This window comes from Rattus norvegicus, chromosome 18 (assembly GCF_036323735.1).
Source record: "Rattus norvegicus strain BN/NHsdMcwi chromosome 18, GRCr8, whole genome shotgun sequence".
Taxonomy (NCBI): Eukaryota; Metazoa; Chordata; class Mammalia; order Rodentia; family Muridae; genus Rattus; species Rattus norvegicus.
Window position 1 is genome coordinate 57113164 of NC_086036.1, and position 19514 is coordinate 57132677.

A 19514-nucleotide genomic window follows, 5' to 3' on the forward strand; every position below is an offset into this window, starting at 1 on the left:
AGCGACGACAATCTCTGCAGATTTGTTTTCCCCCCTTCCCTAACTCACAACTAAGAGAAAATGATGGAAGTTTAAGCTTTCTGGGGGAGGTTCTCCATTGCAACTGTTGCAAAATCACACAATAGGTAGATGTTGCAACTTCAAAAAGACTGGGAATCACTCCTGAGAAAGACAATCTGGGAACTGAGTCTAGACAAGGCCCAGACAGGACCAGGCCTCTTTCAAACATCTTCCTTTCTCATTAGGCAGATTTGGGGGTGGGAGTCACCAGTCACACATTCCTGCCAAGTTCATGCACCAGTGTCCTTACAGCACAAGTCACTTCCACATCCTGGGGGCTTGGGCTTTCCTGTGCATGGTGATGAAAATATTCACAAGGATGTAAATTCTAGATGTGAGATGGAATTTCCCAGCAATATGCTACTGGGCCTAACACTAAAAGAGGGATAATAATTATTATGACAATAATCATCGTCCTTGTTACATTTATTGCAAATTTACTTTACAAAGCAAACTACCTTCCCTGTCCGGAAGATACCTGGTGTGTCCAGGCCATGAGAGACATGATTGCTCTACTGAGCAAGGACTCCAGTCAGAACTAAGATGAGAATTGTACCCTAGCCTTTCTCCCATCTAGCAAATTCCCAAGTGCTTCCTCCACCCTTAAGGCCTGGGGATGAGCTGTGCAAACCACAGATAGCAACACTCATTCTGTCCTGCTGTGTGGCCCTGGGAAAACCCAGTCATCCAAAAATCACCTTCCCTTGGGAACCTTCCCAAGGCATGCCTCTCTACTCCAAAGCAGCCTACAGCTAGTTGTTTTTGCTGGATACCTTACCACTCATCCTCATGGTTCCTCCAGACACTTCTGATTCTGGTAGACACTGCATTCATTTTGCCTCTTGTGAGTTCTCAGAGGCACAGCTTCCACTCATGCCTGCCACCCCAGTCACTGGGCATATAACTGCCACATCGGTGCAGGCTGATCCCACCACGTCAGCCAACCTTCTCCTTCCACAACCATGTCCTTCCAAGGCTCCATGAGCCACCTCTTCAAGGCCTTCTGTAGACCTGTTTCCAGAGCAAAGAGTGGAGCTTGCTCAAATCTGCAACTTCAGCTTATGCTATACAAAAAGTGACCACTGTGTGGACGGAGAACGAAATACCAAATAATTGTCCACAGCTCCATAGCAGATCTATTGGCTTCCATCACCAAGTTGTCACCAAACCAGCAAGTCATTGGCAAATGTCCTTGTCCGTAATAACACCTGAACACCACGTAAAGCAGTTCAGTTGAGATATATAAAGTTACAACATGCCACAAATGCGGAAACTGAAACCCAGGCAGAATAAGCAATATGCTGGAAATTACTTGACTGCTAAATGGAAGATCCAGGAGGCACCGTGCTCAGGCCCACCCTTCATCAGTTCTAGTCTACCTTCCAGGCTGAGCCTAGAACAGGCTTCTGTGGGTCTACTCTGACTCTAAGGAGAGGGACCTCTGCCCCACAGCCTCCCTTACCCATATGCACTGCAGAAGGCACAGGCACAAACTATAGGGGGGGCATTGCCACATTCCTGCTGAGGGATAGACCAAGAAACTTGAGCCAGGTGGCCTCTCTCTCAGCCACTAGAACAAAGAGTAAGTTCTAAAGCAGGCTAGAAGCCCAAGGCTCTGCAGGGCAGGTACAGGGGCCACACCCATACGATAGGAAGGTGTTGCCTAACTCCAGGGAGAAAGTGGCCTGAGGTCACTGGGGCACTGGGGCATGATAGCATATTACTATGACCTGTGGTTCTGGAGCAGGGCTCTAGCCACACTTGCTTTCTGAGCTTTGAGGGCTTAATCAATCAACCAAGGAGCTGGATAGCTCAGTGGGACCCTCACCCTAAGACCCAGGCCCTCAACCTTGGTTGAGATATGTACTGCCTGGCCTACTGGGAAGATTGAATGGACTCTGCATAGCTTGAGGGAGTCATTCATTCAGTTACCCTCATTCATTCAAAGAACTATTACAAGCATGAAGGAGCTCCCAGATCTAACCCCAATCATGAAGATTAACTCAAAATGAATCAAATTCCTCAAGGCAAGACTTAAAAGTTTCAAAATGCCTAGGAGACAAAAGCTACTTGGCACTGGGTTTAGAGTAACCATGACTTCTTTCCACAGTGCCACAGGCAGAAAAGAAATGGATAAATTGTATCTCATGAAAGAAAAGTCCCAGAGCAAAGAGGAAGCTTCCCTGCCGAAAGTTGAAAATATTTGCAAATTATATTCCTGATAAGGAGTTAATATTTCGGTTTTGGTTTTGGTTCTGGTTTAAGTCAGTTTCACTATTTAGACCAGGCTGCCCTGGAACTCACAGAGCCTCCTGGGACTGAGGCATGCACCACCATGGGCAGCTCAGGATTAATACTTTGAAAACGGACAAGTAAAAGCAACACGAGCAAAGGACCGGAAAGGAGCTGGGTGTTGTGGTATATATACACTTATCATCCTAACACCTGGACAGAGAAAGAAAAGGGTCAAAAGAGTCCTAGGTCAACCTTGTTTAGATAGTGAGTTTAAATCAAGCCTGGGCTACTAGGGACCTTGCTTCTAAAACACGAGCAAAGACTTGAATAGCTACTTCTCCATAGAAGATATTTGAATAGTCAATAAGCACCCCCAAAAGATGCTGAGTCAGGAGGGAAATACAGTCAGAACGACAAGGAGGTAGAATGGCTACTATCAAATCCCAGGAAACAGCCAGTGGGGCAGCGTGTGAAAAAAGTGGAAGCCTTGCTCACTGTCAGTGGAGATGGAAAATGGTGCAGCTGCTGTGTAAAGTGTGGCGGTTACTCAAAAATTAAAAATAGAATAGACACGGGATCCAGCAGTTCCATTTCTGTGTGTACCCAGAAGAACTGAAAGTGCACCCCCAAAGCAGCTATCTCTATACCCAGGCTCACGGCACCATCATTTAACAGGCTTAGCTGGGAAGCAATCCAAATCCACAAATGAACGGAGGGGCCAACGACGGGCACATACATACAACGGAATATTATTCTGCCTTCAAAAGGACAAATTCTGACCCATTTGAGTAAACATTTGAGGGTAAGATATGGTAGTCAGTAAAACAATCAGTCCAACAAAAGGATACATACAGTAACCAAATCCTGAAGACAGAGAAGGAAAGCGACCCTGGAGGGCTTTGCTTAGTGGGTACAAAGTTTCAGTTTTACAAGATGAAAAGAACTACAGAATTGGACAGGCTGGTCGCACAGGATGAGGAATGCACTGAGTTGGACACTGAACAAGAAGCTAAGAGAGTAAATTGTATCAGTATTTTGCTACAGGGAAAAAGAAAGGAGAAAGAGAAGGAAGGAGGGAAGGAAGATTGAATAGATGTGGAACACGTGCCACGCTCTAGTCTAGGTCCATAAGATACCACAGCTCTGGCAACATCAGTCCTGTAGACCCTCAGTGCCCAGAGGGGAAATGAACAATGAAGGCACACGGAGCTGGAGAAATGGCTTGGTGGTTATGAGTGCTGGATACCCTTCCAGAGTGTCTAAGTTATATTCCCAGCACCCACATGGTGCCAAACCACCACCTTGTAATTGCAGTTCCAGGGGGCTCCAACATCCTCTGGACTCTGTGGGCATCAGGTACACATGTGGCATACGGACAAACATGCAAACAAAACGCTCATCTACATAAAAGAGTAAAAAATGGTTCATAAAAGAAGATACACATTAATAAACCCAAGCGCCACATGCCTTAATGAAAAGGCTGGGTGTCGGGGTAGACAACAGGGAGGAGAGTAGACTCTGAGACAGCCTGAGAAGGTACCTGGGAACCTAGAGGCAAGAGAGACTTCAGGGAAGAACATTCAGGGAGAGGGAAGAGAAGGCACAAAGGCCCCACCACAGTGCAGTCCTAACTTGGGCTCCCTCATGCCCACTGGCAAAGACAGCACATGGGGGTTGAGAAGACAGTGCATATGAACTCCGGTCCTTTGTTCCTTTAAACTTCTGTGTGGCTGCGACCATGACCAGCACCCTCTACTCTTTAAGGGTTTCAACAGTTAAAGGAACCCCAGACAGAGGGTCTACAGGCGGCATCCCCTCTGGCTTCCTCCTTTCCAACCCTCTCGCCTCTTAAAATAATCCTACCTTCCATGAGTTGCCCCACATATGGGCGTGTGGTTGACAATGGAGGAGAGAGAGCAGTATGGGGTATTTGAGGGTTGTTTTATTTGATTTGATTTTTTTTACACTCATTTTACATGTATATGTTACCTACATGTATGTCCACGCACCCTGTTCATGTCTGGTACCTGTGGAGGTCAGAAGTGTGCTTCAGATTCTCTGGAAATGGTCACGAGCTATCATGTGGGTGCTGGGAAGCAAACCCAGGTCCTCTAATGGCAGCAAGCATTCTAAACCACAAAACTACCTCTCTGGCCTCAGAAGGCACAAAATGGCTAGAACGAAGCATTTGGTCAAGCCCACTCCCAGCACCAGCCTCACTTCCCCACCCATAAAATGGGATATGAAAAGCAAGGAGAAGAAGGTTTACCTAGGGAAACGAACCTGCTTAAACCAGGCACCCCAGTGTCTCCTCCATTTACCCCCAGGCGTTGTAAATGACCGGCTAGGTACCCAGCATTCCCAGCAGAAGCCAGGGACACAGAACAGGGAGGAAACCCACAGGGTTAGTGCCAAACACTCCACAAATAGTATCTGGCCTTTTAGGACCAGGGTAAGGATATTGTCAGAGGAAGTCTTTTAAGGCACAGGACAAAAAGGGACAGACATAGAAAAACATAAGCAAACAAAAAGACATAGAAGCTTGAGGCCTATACACGCAGCGGGCCAACGTGTAATTACAATGTTTGCACTGAATAGCTGATTCTGATGTGCATGCGTGGCTGGCAGCCACTGATGAGCTCCTGAGCCTATCAGGTAAACCCCAATTATACTCTTGTACGGGCACTGGCTAACTGGAGCACAGGGTTGCTTTTTGACTCTTTAGATCACACAACTAAAAGTCCCAAAGCTAAGACTGACCCAGGCCCATAAGCCCCTAAGTTTACACCAGGTCTTGAGGGCAGTTAGCACCTGCCAAGCGCATAGCCTGTGTTCTTTGTACTATCCCCAGAAGCCTTGGAAAGCTGAGAGACAATATCTCATCTTCAGACTGCATTAATTCTCCAAGAAAAGCTGACAACTGACCTAGCACCTTAGCCACTGGGCAGCACAGAGGAACAACAGATGCATACAAAGGAAATTATAAGAAGCCTAAAATTTTGACTGCTTTGGATAAACTCTTTTTTCTTTGTTTTCAACAGGGTTTCACTGTATAGCCTTGGCTGTCCTAGAACTCACTTTATAGACCAGGTTGGCCTTGAACTCACACAGATCTGCTTGACTCTGCCTCCTATGGGGCTGAGACTAAAGGTGTGCATTGATCTTCCTTGCTTCTCTGACAGAATACACCTTCCTCAGATACACTGGGGACTTGCAGGGTAGAGAAGAGCTCATGTAGGCCCGACCTGGCGTCAAACTTTTTTGTCCATAAATAGGGACACGTCCCTGAGTTATGAGGATCTGGGAGCTCCCGAGTAGACAACAGCCATACTCTGTAACTGCAAGAATTCCTACCAGGGACTTGACATTCCACAAGGACATGCCCTCAGAAGGTGTGTTCTGATAGAGTTCCAGAGACTCCACAAAGAGCTTGTCTTTAAGCTCTCTGTGTATAAAGCATATCTTTGGTGGCAAGGACATTGGCCCCTTGCAGAGGCTATTACAATCTCTCTGTAGGCCTCACCCATTTATCATAGCACAGCTCTGAGCACAAAGGCTATAGCTAGTGAAGGCCACCTTCTAGCATTTAACCAAGTTCATGGTAAGATCAAGAATTGGGACAGTATGGTACACAATGGGCCCTGAAGGATGTCTTTCCTATGCACTTTCCTCAGACCAAGTCCCCTCTTGTCTATCTATTCTCCTGACCCCACCAATGGCCCACTCAGATGCCTCTAGCCAACCCATTTGAATGCTTTCTGTGCCCAGTTGGTTTAGCCACGTTGCAGTTGTCAGGATCAAGTGCTTTGAAGCAGACACAGTTTTCTATCCCAGCCCTGCCAACGTGAGCTAGGATCTGGTGATCTGGGGATAGTGGTTGCAATTCCCTAAGTCCTGTCCCCAGGCATTAGAGTACCAACCTCACAGGCTGCTGGAGGACTTCAAAGATAATGCCCCTTAGCATCCCAGCTTAGGCTCCTGCACATCAAGCAATCCAAGTGGTTGCTATCTTGTGATTACCCTTAAAGAAAGATAATGGTGACAGCAAACCTCTTTGATGACTCTTAAGGCATACCCAGCCAAACTCCTTGTGTGGATTAGACAGCTGAGGCTTTCCTAGTTAGTCAGGCTCCTCGTGTGGGATATTTGTGGTGGAGGGTGGGGGTGGGGTGTAGCTCTCAATGTTAGGGTCCACTTAGCAAGCTTGAGGCCCTAGGCTCCATCCCTAGCACCAAATCACAGAACAAAACCTCTCAGGATGACAAAATACAGTACAAAGCCAAGGACTGAAAAAAAAAAAAAAAGGTCGTGGGACCACAGCAGAAGGGGCACTTCTGAGAGTGGGGATCAGAGTGGGTGGCATCTGAGCTGGGTATTGATGAATATAGGTGGAGATGAAGGCAGTAAGGAGGGTCAGACCCCTCAAGGCAGTGTCTCTAGAACACTACCAGGCAACTCTATGTCAGCCTCAGTCTACCCAGTTGTAAAATGGAGCTTTGTAGAGACTGCTTCATGAGGTTCCTCTGAGGTTGATTGTACGTGGGTAGAATTGAGGACAGGGCCAAACAAGCCCTTGGAAGGGTTCGATAGTGGTTGTTATCTGTCCTCTTCCTTCTTGTTATTGCTGAAGGATAGGGTTGAAGATGAGGCCGGTCTAGAAGCATCTAGAGTCAGAGATCACATTCTGAATACCATGTTTTCCTGTTTATCACAGCGGGTCACACAGGCAGTAGCTGATTGACAAGTGAAGGCGCTAGATGGGCTTTTGAGACCCTGAAGGTCATATGCAGAGGTCTGTTTCTGCAGGTCATACAGGGTGGACTGCAGAGTTTTCCATCAGGAGATACTGTGGCCTGAGATCTCCAGCAGCATGAAGTCTGGGCCACCCTCAGTGCCAAGGAGCCATAACCGAGTCCTTCTCGGTGTTCTAGGTACCACATTTCCCCACAAGGATCCTGAGACCAGAAATAAAGGCTCGAGCAGCCACGTTGCCAAGGCTGTTTGCCATGGTAACATCAGGGAGGGACTCGTGGGCCGGCTGCTGCAACTGCTCAGGGCCTGGTTTCTAACGTCTCCTCTCTCCCTCTGGTAAATGACTATGTTCTGCCAGGCAATCACAAGGAAAAAAAAATATGGCTGCAGAGCTGTCGGGGAGCATCCATCTTAGCTAGGCAGGGCTTACCCAGCTAAGTATGCAGATGGTGGGTCCCAGAAAGTAGAGCCCCTGCTATGTAGGGCCAGCCATGGCAAGAAGACAGTAGCAATCCGGGGTTCCAGCCTGCCCCTGCTGTATGACCTGGAGGCATCTCGCCTGTCCTTAGACTGTTTCCTCACTCTGAGATTTTTTTAAAAAAGAAATTAAGCAAAGTGATCCCTAAGGTGTTCTGAGCCCCTCAAAACTCAAGATGACATTTGTACAAGGCACATTTCCAGCCCTGCTGCTGCCATCACTGATGTGACAATCAGGCACTTCCTATGTCAGGGAGGCAAGCCTCTGTGTGCACTACGGTTGTGCCATGTTTTCCCAAGACCACACGGCTATCTCCTGATCCACATCTGAAGCAATGAGGCTGAGAGAGATCAAAACGTTTGCTTGAGGTCACAAAGCTAAAGAGCGGGAAAGCCCTGCTTTAAAATGTAGGCAGCTAACCTCTAAAGCCTGGGGTTCTTAGCCACTACCAGCTATTCCTTCATTCATCTCTCTTCAAGTGGCATCCAACTGGATTTGGTTTCCTAAAAGCCAGCATGGCAACAGTTGCTAAGGCGCAATGGGACACTTCTTTAGATTTAGTACAGGAGAAGGAAAACAATTACTACGACGGAGGAACTTCAGGCCTAGGCAGGGCCAAAGACCTAGAGTTCAGGAGGAAAAAAGGAAAAAGATCTCAGCATCTATACTCTGTGTCTTCATACAGAAGGCTGTATACCAAACATCTCTGCACATCTTACAGGCACTGCCTCGGGCCATTTGCACGAAGACCTGAGAGTACATGACAGTATGCTACTCCCACACCCTTTGGCAGATGAAAATGTGGAGACCCAAGCAAATCTACCGCCAAGGCCATACATAGGTCTACTGTCCCCAGAGCCCAAGCCCAGAATTCTAAGCCCTTCTTCTGGACTAATCAGGGTCAAGATTAAGTGTCCTGTTGTAGACACTGCACCCATGATGGGACCATGGAGCTAACTAGTCACTGACTTTATCTCCCTATTTGTAAGTCTCTCTCTCTCTCTCTCTCTCTCTCTCTCTCTCTCTCTCTCTCTCTATCTCTCTCTCTCTCTCTGTCTCTCTGTCTCTGTCTCTCTCTCTCTCTCTCTTTAGATCATGTGGCAACTCGGTGCCCTAGGAAAGAGCAGAGCAGGGTCCCAGGAGCCCCATTGCCACCCAAAGCCTGTAGACCAGACCTCAAGCCAGGACTCATCTCTGGGAGCTCTTCGAGGTGACCATGGCACCTCTCCATATCCTCTCCATCTCCCACACTAGAGGGACTGAGTGTCTAGGGAGAGCATCCATGTGGATCGACTGCAAACAGTGCACATACATGGTCTTGGGGATTCAGGGATGTGAGAAAAGAAGAAAATCCTAGTCTAGGGTCCAACAGATACCCAGAGCTCAGTAGTAATAACTGAGAAGACTTCCTGCCCTGACCTCCCTCTGAACCAAGATACCCTCTCTCCTGGCCAAGCCCTAGAGCTGGACAAGACCCAGCTAGAAAGAAAGAGACCGCACATCTAGGCACCTCAGGCCCCTTCGTCTGTGAAAGCAGGCTGGGTATGATGTTCTCTTAGCCCCCCCCCCCCCCCCACCCACACACAAAGCATGGAGGAAAGGAAGCTGCTCAAAGTTCAAATTCTGGGCCAGCCACTGGGCCAGCTGTGAGATTTAACTGACCCGACCTCTCTGTGCCTTGGTTTCATAATTCAGAAAATGGAGAATACGCAACCGACCTCCAGCATCACTGCAGGAAGCCCAACCGCGTCAGGACCATCTGTTCACGGATACTGAGCGGCTCAGATGAAAGATGTGGTGTGTAGCGCGTGCCATGACACCCTGATATTGCTGATAATGAAGGGTATGCTGAGGGACTAGGGAGTCCACTAAAGATACTTTATAGGTACTGCCTCCACTAGTCATCATGGGCAACCGTATTGGTGACCTGTGAGGAAAGCTTGTCCAGGTACCACGGCAGAAGGCAAGCTCTGCCTGAGCAAAGGAGACATAAATGGCTTCACAAAGAGCACAGGTTCTTAGGCAGCGGCTTAAGGCTCAGGTTGGCTAGAAAGAAAGATATTAAAATGATAGCGGGGCAGTGGCCTTTTTCCAGAACTCTAAGACACAGTGAAAACCAGTGAGTGTCCTGCTCCCAAGACGGCATATCCCACCATAGTGTGGAAGCACGAACATCTGTCGTGCACTGGGCCTGCCTGTTCTATAGGAGAAAATGGTGACTGAAACAGATAAAGCTCCATCTTCATATGTTGACTATCCAGGAGAAATTTCCCAAAGGGTATTGCTTGTGGCCTGTATAAGTAGCACTGGTCCACTTGACAAACGAGATGCTGTAAGCCCATGCTATTGTTCGATTTGCAACTGCTCTTTATAGGAAGCTGTCTGATGGGGATGCTCTATGGGATGGCAATATGCCATTAAGAGTTATGGTTTTTTTAAAAAAGAGTTATCTCATTGATATGTTCTCTGAACAGAATAGTAGTAGTATGTTTCCCCCACATGATTTGTGAACCATCTAGACTTGGGCTCTTGGACACTTTGGCAATGTCTAATGGAGTGGGCCTTAAAGCCAATCAAAATGCCACTGGTCACTCCCATGGTATTTTTGTCACTATGGTATTGATGTATTCCTCAGGCGTGTGGCTGTTGTCAGCTGTAGGGTCTGTAACTGCAGAGATGGACAATTCCCTTCCTCCTCCAGCGGTGTGGGGAATTCATTCCAGCACTATGAAGGCTGGTCAATAGTACTGAAGCTTCAAGTCTGGCACCAGCTTGGCTTCTCTGTATTCAAGGACATAGAGAATTAACACAGAAACCCACAACTGGACAATGGGTAGAGTAGGGGAGACTTGGGAGCACTCAGTCCTAAATGGGATGTCCTCTCGAGCCCCTCTCGTCAAGGCTCAGGGATCCATGTGGAAGAAAAGATGGAGAGATTGTAAGAGTAGATGGGATGGATGGCCCCAAAGGAATAGTGTCCTCCAGGCAGAACAGGTTGGATGTACGTATGACCTCACAGAGATGGTAGCAGCACACACGAGACCCGCACAGGTTCAAGCCAGATGGGGTCCCAGCACTGAGAGGGAGAACACAGACTCCCACCCCTAAACAAGCAGCTATTCATAATTGATACCTGCTGACAAAGGGAAAATCAGTTCTCTCCAATAGTGTCACCCATAGTCTAGGGCGGGCCCATGCTCAGGAGCAGCTGGCTGGCACAAAGTAAGTTCCATTTGTTTTCTGTCTATGTGGGCTTTTTGTTTAATTTTTGTTTCGGTTTTTATTGGGGAGGGGTGTTGAAAGTGAGATAGAAAGACCAAAAGTGGGCAGGTAGGGAGGTGGAGGTGATCTGGGAAGAATTAGAAAGAGAGAAAAAACATGATCAAAATATATTGTATGAAAAAATAAAGAGTAATAATTTAAAAAAAAAATTGGAAGCTCGTGTGACTTCTAGTGGTTAGGGAGGTTTCCCAGCAGACAAACCACAGATCAGGATTCAAACCCAGTGGAGATCATTGCAGAGGAGGCCCAGCACACTGTAGAACAGGGCTGAAGCCATTAGGGTCTAGAGATGGGAGAGTCCATACCCAGCGCAGCCAGGGGAGCGGGTTCTTGCAGGTAAATAGAAATCTGCCAGCACATTCTGGGATGGGGTACAGAAGACTAGACTGTTATCTCCAGTTTTGTAAAAGAACCGACGGAGATTGGGGACATTTGCTCAAGGTCATGGTGCTTGTTAAGTCCTGATTTAAAACTTGGGACAAGTAAACAACTCAGGTTAAATCCTGGGGCCTATGCTCCAACTTCAAGGACCTGATGCCCTTGTACAACAAAGTTCAAGTTTGGCCATGAATTTGAAGTCATAGGGGGGCTGAGCCATACAAATCTCATCACTACCCATTTACACCTATATACTATGTGATTGTACTTACCTGATGCTCTGAAAAAGGCAAGCCTGTACGTACAGTAAAACTACCAGTGGTTGGAGCAGAAGGAGCAAGGGAAAGGAAAGACCAGTGCAGAGGGCTCTTAGGATGAGGGACAGCCCTGCAGTGCTGTGATGTACGTTACTACACACTTGTCCTAGTCCATGGAATGTGGGACACTAGGGGTGAGCCCTGTGGCGAAGTGTAGTAAAGGGGGTGGGGGAAGCTCTGGGCAGTCATGGTGTATAGGTTATCAGCTGTGACTTCCGGCGAGGAACCCAGACAGCTAGGAAGACTGTGTGTGTTAAGGGGAAAGCAGGCTTATACAGGAAAAGTCTATGTTTTGCTCTCAATCTTGTGACCAAGACCAAGGGCGAAGGAGAGAAGACACTGTCTGTCGTGGCAAAGCCTGGTGGCAGTTATGGGAATCTAGTTGTGGACTGGACAAGGACCTAGGACAGAAGGAGGAGAGAGAACAGAAAGGTCATCCCAGTGCAAAGGATTGCACATCCTCGAGGTATCCAGGAGATGACTAGGAGTTGCTCCTCTGCCTTGATGAGTCAGAGGGAAACAGGCTGTGAGCATCCTATCACCTTCACACAGCTCAAGGGATGCTTCTCTTTTCTTTTAACACAAACATGATTGCAGTCCAGGACTCGGGGCACTGTACTCCTGGCTACCCCAGATGCTGAGGCAGGAGGATCACAGACTGCAGGCCAGCTTGAGCAACTTAAGGAGACCCCATTTCAAAATAAAAAGCAGAAAGAGGGCTAGGGGTGGAGCTCAGAGGTAGAATGCTTGTCTAGCCTTTCCAAGGCCTTGGGTGCAGTCCCCAGGACGGCAAACCAACCAACCAACCGACCAACCAAAAGACAGGTACAGGACCAGCTTAAAATTTAATCCTGCCCCATAAAAGTGCTTCAGTGAGAAAATTCCAAGTCGAAGCAAGTCAATGCTCATTTTACAACCATTATTTTTTACACCTGACAGAGTGTGTTAGCCCTGTTTCACAGGTTGAGAAACTGAGGCCTAGAGCGACAGAAGTAACTTTTAGACGCCGTCTTCTCTCAGTGTGTCATCATCAGTTTAAGGTGCCGGAGAAACAACCCTGAGCACAAATAGAGAGCAGTCTGTCTTCAGGTAGCATTAAGATTGTGAGGGCTTGTCATCACATAACTTCAGTTATTCCAAGGCAGTGTGAGTGGAGTGAGTGGTAAGGCAGTGAGTTCTTAGGGACCACGAAATCTTTAGAACTGTTAAGCAGTGCCTAGGTTTTATGCATCTTTGTGAGGAAAAGATGTAATAGTGCCAACAGACCGCTCAGCAGAGAACATGTGACTGGGAGGACGCTTTATAAATGCTGCTGCTGCTTGAGAAGGGAAGGCAGCTGTTAACACTGCAATGCTCTTGTCATGACCTCACTTCCAAGCCCGAGGCCCCATGGCGGGGCTGCTTCAGGCTCAAGCCAGTGCTCCATCTAAATGAGAGGGAAGGAAAAGGATGACTCATAGCTTAGCATAGTGGAGTTCCTGGCTGACCTGCACCAGTTCAAGAGAGGAGGCCCCAAGGCCAGGGGGAAACAAGAGCCCCAGGGGCCCAACTGCTAGGCTGGGTTTCTCAGCCATGCTTGCCCACCAGCCTCAGCTAGAGAGGCCAGAGAAAGTGGGGCTCAGCCCTCTGGGGAACACGCCCCAAGACGTACTCAGATGAAGAAGTTACCCTGCCCCTAGTCTCGCGCAGGCTGAAGGTGGGCAAACGCATCTGTTCAGTACAGCTGCCGCTCTGCCTTGGACAGCAGTTGGCCCTGGCTTCAGTGACAATGGAGGCAACACTATCCTAGACCTATCAAGGAGCACTGGGACTTCAGGTCATTTCTCCAGTTCTCCCTCTGTGTGCTTGGGTCCTGCTCAACAGTGGTGAGGAGACAAAGATCCATTTGCCAAGTAGGACCAGTTCCCAGCCATGGTGCTGTATGGAACCAGCAGTAGTGATTCCCCATGGAAAGGGTTGAACACAGGGTGCATAGGAAGCCCCAAGTTGTTGGCGGGGACACATCTCAGACCCACAGGAAAATGGCAAAGGACCCCGCCCCACCCCATCCCACTCTAGTCCTGTCAGAATGGGGCTCTGAAGCACGCAAAGGAGTCCAAGTGTGAATGTTGACAGTGAGCGCAGAAAATGTCCACCCTGGTTTTCTTCCTTTAGATACTACAGTCTGAAGACTGCTCCCCTAGGGAGATGATGTCTACCCAAGGTAGCTAAACCTGACCCCTTGATACAGCAGTGGGCCATAAATCCCACCTTCTCATTTATCTGTATGTAATAATCCCACCTCCTTGATTTGGCTGCAATAAACTCCACCTCGCTGTACAACTGCCTATTATACACTCTAAGCATCTGAGGGTTTCTCCATGAGAGAGCCTCCTCCAGCAGTCTGTCTTTTCTTCATCCCCTCACCGCCCTAGCAGGTTAAGTCCCTGGAGTCATGCAAGGGAGTAGCCATTGAACATCAAAGAAAGGCACATTAACCACAAGGGTAACAAAGTATATTGTTGACTCGAGAATACAAAAGGCATGAATAACTGGGGTATAGCCAGCCAGGCATCTCCACACAATGCTGATGAGTGTGTAAATGAATACAATTTCTCTAGAAGGCGATTTCCTTATGTGTTTACCAAATGCCTGCCTGGTTCCTTTGACAGAGCAATTTCACTTCTAGGAATTTAAATGAAGGAAAGATCACATGGACACAAATGTATTTGTTTCAGCGTTGCTCACAATAGGATAAGTGCAAGCAACCAAACCAGAGTGACAGCAGAGGACTGATTGATCCGTGTTGGTTCAACATCCCATGAAATACTATACAGCCATTAAGATAGTAGGCACAATATTTATTGATGAGGAAACATGTTCACAGCATATTGTGAGGAGGAGAAAAAAAAAGCAAGTTACAAAACAGTGTGCTTGCAAGTTACAAATTAGTATAACAGAATAACTTCCTTTATTATTTTCTTCCCCACCCCGCCCCCAAATAACTGGTCTATATGAGTAGGAAAGAAAAACATCTAAAGATAATAGGACTCTAGAGTGGCTATCTTTGGATAATATTACATATTTCTGGGCTAGTGAGAGGGTTCAGCAGGCAAAGGTTGACGACCTGAGATCAATCTCCACGTCCCATTTCGTGGAGAACAAACTTCTGCACCTTGTCCTCTGACCTGCACGCACATGCCACAGCACACACATGCGGACACACATACAAAATTAGCTAATATATACAAATTCAAAATATTAGACGTGACTCCCTCGTCACGAGGCTTGGCGCTGTTTTTCTACCAGCGTGACAATTATTTTTAAATAAGGGTTGGACTTGGCGATTTATAATGTCCTTGTCATCTCTGATACTCTGACTGTTCCTCCAGGCTCTCGAGTGATTTGAAATAACTCCTTTATTTACTGGGCTTTTCGTGTGGCCTCTGGAGTCAAGGTTTTTGCTAGCAGCTGTAGCCCTCCACATTGTCCTCTCCCATGTTCACCACCCAGCTGTCTTCCCTGTCAGCCCAAGCACTTTTGGGCAAGGCTCAGCTGTACTCCTACTTGTAATCCACATACCTCATCAAGAGCTGGTCAAGGGGACATTGCTCAGCATGCTGACAGGTGCCATGTGGGCACAGAGAGAAAAAGAAGGCTCAACTTAGATCCGACTGGATAGACTCAAACACATAAAGTACTTGGCTTCATGAAAGGCAGAAGAGAGATCAGGGCAAGCTGGCAGGAAGGCCTACTAAGGGAGAAAGCCATGCAGGATGGAGGGCAAAGGCACACCAAGCAAGAGGTACAGCCGGAACAAAAGTAAAAACAGCACAGGGTTGGTTCTTGGAACCTATTCTTCAAACATTTCCAAGACACTTCCACAAGCCTGGCTCTGATAAATGTCTACTTTAGCCCCAACAGATAAACATTAAGTCTCTCAAACAGTTCTCTTTAATCTAAGCCTAGGTTAGTCACGGGTTAGCCACCAAAGACAAGAAGAAATCTTTTGGGGACAAAGACAATCCACTTTCCCCAACACTCCCGAGGGGAGGGCAGGGGGAGGGGAGGGTCTGGGAAGGGATTTGGGGAGGCAGAAGCAGGACAGCCTGAGGCTCACATGCAAACACAGCTCACCCCACCAGCAGGCCTCTCTCTCTCTGGCTTCTCCGTTAGCACCACCGGCCCCATTGGACAGATGGAGGAGCCCGGCTGGAGAGTTAAAATGGCTTGCTCCAGGATCACCCAGCCAGAGAGCGGGGAAGGTGACTCCACTCAGGCCTTCTGACTCCAAGTCCAGTGCTATTTCGAGGTAACACACAGGACCTGGAGTCAGGAGCCCTGGGTGGCTCTGTCACCCCCTGGCTGAGTGGTCGTGGACAAGCAGCTCACCCCTCACAGCCTCTTCCCCAACTGTAAAATGAGGCGGCGGGCTGCCCCGCCCATTCCCGCTCAGCTCGGAGCCTTCTAGGGGCGGCTGCAACGCTCCTGGTATCAATTACATATCCCAAGTTGGCCCGGCAAAGATCACCCGGAGATCTTCGGCCTGTCACGTGATTAAGTTAAAGGGGATGGGGGGAGCAAACGTCCCAAATTAACTTTCACTGCACTGTTTCTGCTGACAACTGATTACCCAATTTTCTTGGGTGAAGCAAGGAAACTACCTACTGAGTAGGATAGGCTGGTGGCTAAAAGGGCAAACAATTAGCGGTGAGACAAACACCAAAGCTAGAGTTAAAGAGGGTCCTATCCAGAGCGGACAACCTTGGTATGGGTGAAAGAGTCTCACTGGCTATTTTTGGGCCTGTTCTACTCGGTTCTTAAGTGTAAAGATACAGACACGACTCCAAGCAATCAAGATCTGGGGTGCAAGTCTTGTCCGGGACCCCCATATCCCTACCACCTCCTGTCCTGGTTCCACGCTGTCCACTCCCGGGGTGCTGAGGCTAAGGCCCGCCGTGGGCAGACACAAACACCGGGCGTGTGACCGTGCCCAGCGACGCTGCTGGGAGCTCCACTGCAGTTTCGTCAGAGGTAAAGGTACGCGCCTGGCGCGCGCGGCGTGTGCACACGCTCAGGGGACACACACACACACACACACACACACACACACACACACCCGCGCACAGCCCGCTCATGCTCATTAACAACCCCTCCCGACCTGAAGAAGCGCGACCACTCGCCACCAGCCCCTTGGGCCTCTGCTATGTATGAACCCACCCGAGCGCGCCAGCCACACACCACGCGGCCCCGCGGCTCCCGGACGCCACGGCGTTTGTATAGAGCTACGGACCGCCGTCTCCCGCGCGTGGCGGGCTTCCTCTCGGCGACACCCCGCCACGACGCCTGTCCTAGTCGCCAGCCTGAAGTCGCTACCAGGAGTCTTCCCGGAGCAGAACGTCTCGGCCGTGGCGTCCCCATTCCAAGTCGCGTCTCACTGCAAGGAGTCAGCTTGCAAGCCTCTCCCCGCCCACCCGGTCCCATGACAGCTGCTACCGCCCAAAGACTGGTAGATTCTAACCAGAAGCAAAGTTTCCCTCTCTCCTCCCACCTCCCGCCCCCCCTTCCCCTCCCTCCCAGTGTTATGCAAAACGGGCCGGCACAAACGCTTCCACACCAGGTACTCAGCCGGTCCCCGCGAGTCCCGCGGGTTTCCGCCTTGCAGCCCCTCTTCGTACCCAGGCGTGTCCCCTCATCCGGGGTCTCCTCCCAGGCTCTGTCGCATTCCCAGCCTCTCGGGGACACACAGCCAGGAGCCAGGAGTAAAAGCCCTAACTCGGGAGCCAAACTTTAGGCTTGCAACAGGCATGGGCTGGGGGAAACCGAGGAAGAGGTGGGGGCCCCCACGCCGCGTGCACACATTTCCCCGCAACTGCTTGTCCCAGCAGCAAACCCCCATTTTAGTCTCCAAGACCGCAGCTTCCTCGTCCTCCCTCCCATACACCAGGGCACACTCCTGTCATGCGCTTGTAGCCGGTGAGGCTCCCAGTCTCAGCCAGAGCCCGGGACGCCGCCTCACCTTCCCTTCCCCCTGCATCGTGGAGCGCGCGCCGGGGCCGCGCGCCGCAGGGGGACCCAGGCACCCCCGAGATAGTCCTTCCGCCCGGATCCTGCCTTGCTCTTTCCTAGCGGGTCTCCTCCGGATAGTGAGAGCTGGAAGACGCAATCTCCGCCCGCATGTCCACGTGCCCCGCCGACCCCTATCCCCCTAGCCAGCAACTGACAGGAAACTCTGCGCTGCCAGAGCAGGTGGGGGGCTACGGGGTACCCGATGCTGGAGAACGAGGGGACTCCAGGGCTATCGATCATCTCCCTTAGCCCCGCCACAAGTGCACGTGAAAGTACGGCAGCAAGTGCCGGGCGCCGAGGACGCGCCTACAAAACCCAGAGCCAGCCTTTAGGGATCCCCCGACCCTGGCTGGATTCTACCTGCCAGAGGAATCGTAGTACCCCTCAACTTTGCCGGTGGGGGACAGTAGACTCTAGGTGGCCCTAGCTGTATCCCCCAATGCTACAGCATGCGCCGGCGACCTGCAGCTTGCTACGACTGTAACGGAGCGCAGGGCAAGGCACGTGGAAGGGGGGGCTCTGCAGCCTGAACCCCCCGATCGCCCCGGTGCGCCCACCGCTGCACTCCTTCCTCTGCAGCTGCGGCTGCAGCCCCGCGGCTCTGCACCCTAGTCCCTGGCCTGCGTTCCCAGCTGGCAGTACCTGCGTGTCAGAGAGATAGTTGAGGAAGAAGGACGAGAGCTCTTCATCCAGCAGCGCGCCGCAGTCGTTCCCCGCCATCTTCCAGCCGCGGCTGCAGCGTGCGGCGGAGTCAGCGCCGAGCCCGCCCGGGGGAGGGAGCGAGCGAGCGAGCCAGCGAGCGAGGAGGAGGGAGGAGGCAGCCGGGCGGGCGGGTGGAGGGCGGAGCTCGGGCCCCCGGCTGCGGCAGGCGGGCTGGCTGCGGGGGCGGGGCCGCGAGAGCCTGGGGTCGCACCCCCGCTTTTCCTGCTCAGAGTCTGGCGCGGCGACCAGGTCTCGCAGCCCCCCGCAGGGAAAAAAAGCGCCGGCAGCCAGGTGGCGGTGCCCGGGCCAGCAGCCTGGTGCCTGCGCAGCAATGCGGGCACCCCCTCCTTACTGCTAGAGCGAATCACGTTGCGTTAGCGCTGGGCGGGCCCTTGCCAGACAACCTGCTTCTACACAGCTGGGGAAACTGAGGCTCCAGGAGGCTTAGAACCGCGTTTGAAGCCGCAGTACTCCGCAACAGCAAAAGAGATATCTTCGGAGGCCTAAGTTCTCTCTCTACCCAGACTGCAAGGCCAGAGAGGGAGGGAGACTCGCACAGGTCAAAGGCGGCGGAGAAATCAGAGAAGGCTTCTCAGAGAGGGTGGCATTCCTGTTTTCTTTGAAGCAACCCCCCCATTTCCTATTAAGCCTAACATCTCTCTCCCCCAGGCCCAGCCAATAACCCCCGTTGAAAAAAATTTTCAATCATGTCTTTTACTGTAGCCCAGTGTCTAGAATTGGCTAAGCTTCTGTCAGCCTCCAGGGCCCATTGGTCTTCTCCGCTTTCTTAGTGTGAGCCTTCTGAAAAGGAGCTGCCATGCCAATCAGCTATTCTCCAAAGAATGGCATCTTTAGGGCATCCTTACCCACCAACCTTGTGAGTGCCATTTGTTGCTCTCCTACCTCAAGCCTATGCTACCCTTCCCTTAGAAGTGTTTCAGCCGCCCTAGTACCTTCGATTCAATGAAGACTTGATCTGAGTCAGTCTGTCCTTGCTAGAGTCTAAGATGCATGAAACCCGGCTTAAACTTCGCTTTGGCTATTTCTCCAGCTTACCGGAGGCGGTTAATAAATAGTGTGTTAACTGAAAAGGCTGGAAGGTTTTGCCTCCCCGCCACTACCACCACCACTACACACATGAGGGAGCTGAAGGTCAGGAGTGCACACCAGGAGAGGCCTGAACCAGAGCCAGGAAGCAAGCCTTCTGACTCCAACCTTGAACTCTCATCACTTCCCTGCTTGCCAGGCAGGCATCTAGGTGT

At 50.3% G+C, this 19514-nt stretch overlaps 1 protein-coding gene and 2 non-coding genes across 3 annotated transcripts in view; 1 reads left to right on the top strand and 2 right to left on the bottom strand.

Moving 5' to 3' along the window:
• The window catches only part of Ppargc1b (PPARG coactivator 1 beta), a 102203-nt gene extending 83900 nt beyond the window's left edge, over nt 1-18303 (bottom strand). The window contains exon 1 of the mRNA NM_176075.3: nt 18193-18303. Within this exon, the coding sequence (NP_788264.2) occupies nt 18193-18270 (78 nt within the window). The 5' untranslated portion in view covers nt 18271-18303. The remainder of the gene's footprint in view (nt 1-18192) is intronic.
• Mir3557 (microRNA 3557) lies at nt 15737-15849 on the top strand. Its single transcript, NR_037335.1, has one exon. It is a non-coding gene; the product is annotated as a microRNA 3557 (primary transcript).
• Mir378 (microRNA 378) lies at nt 15759-15823 on the bottom strand. Its single transcript, NR_032139.1, has one exon. It is a non-coding gene; the product is annotated as a microRNA 378 (primary transcript).
• Nucleotides 18304-19514: the final 1211 nt, after the last annotated feature.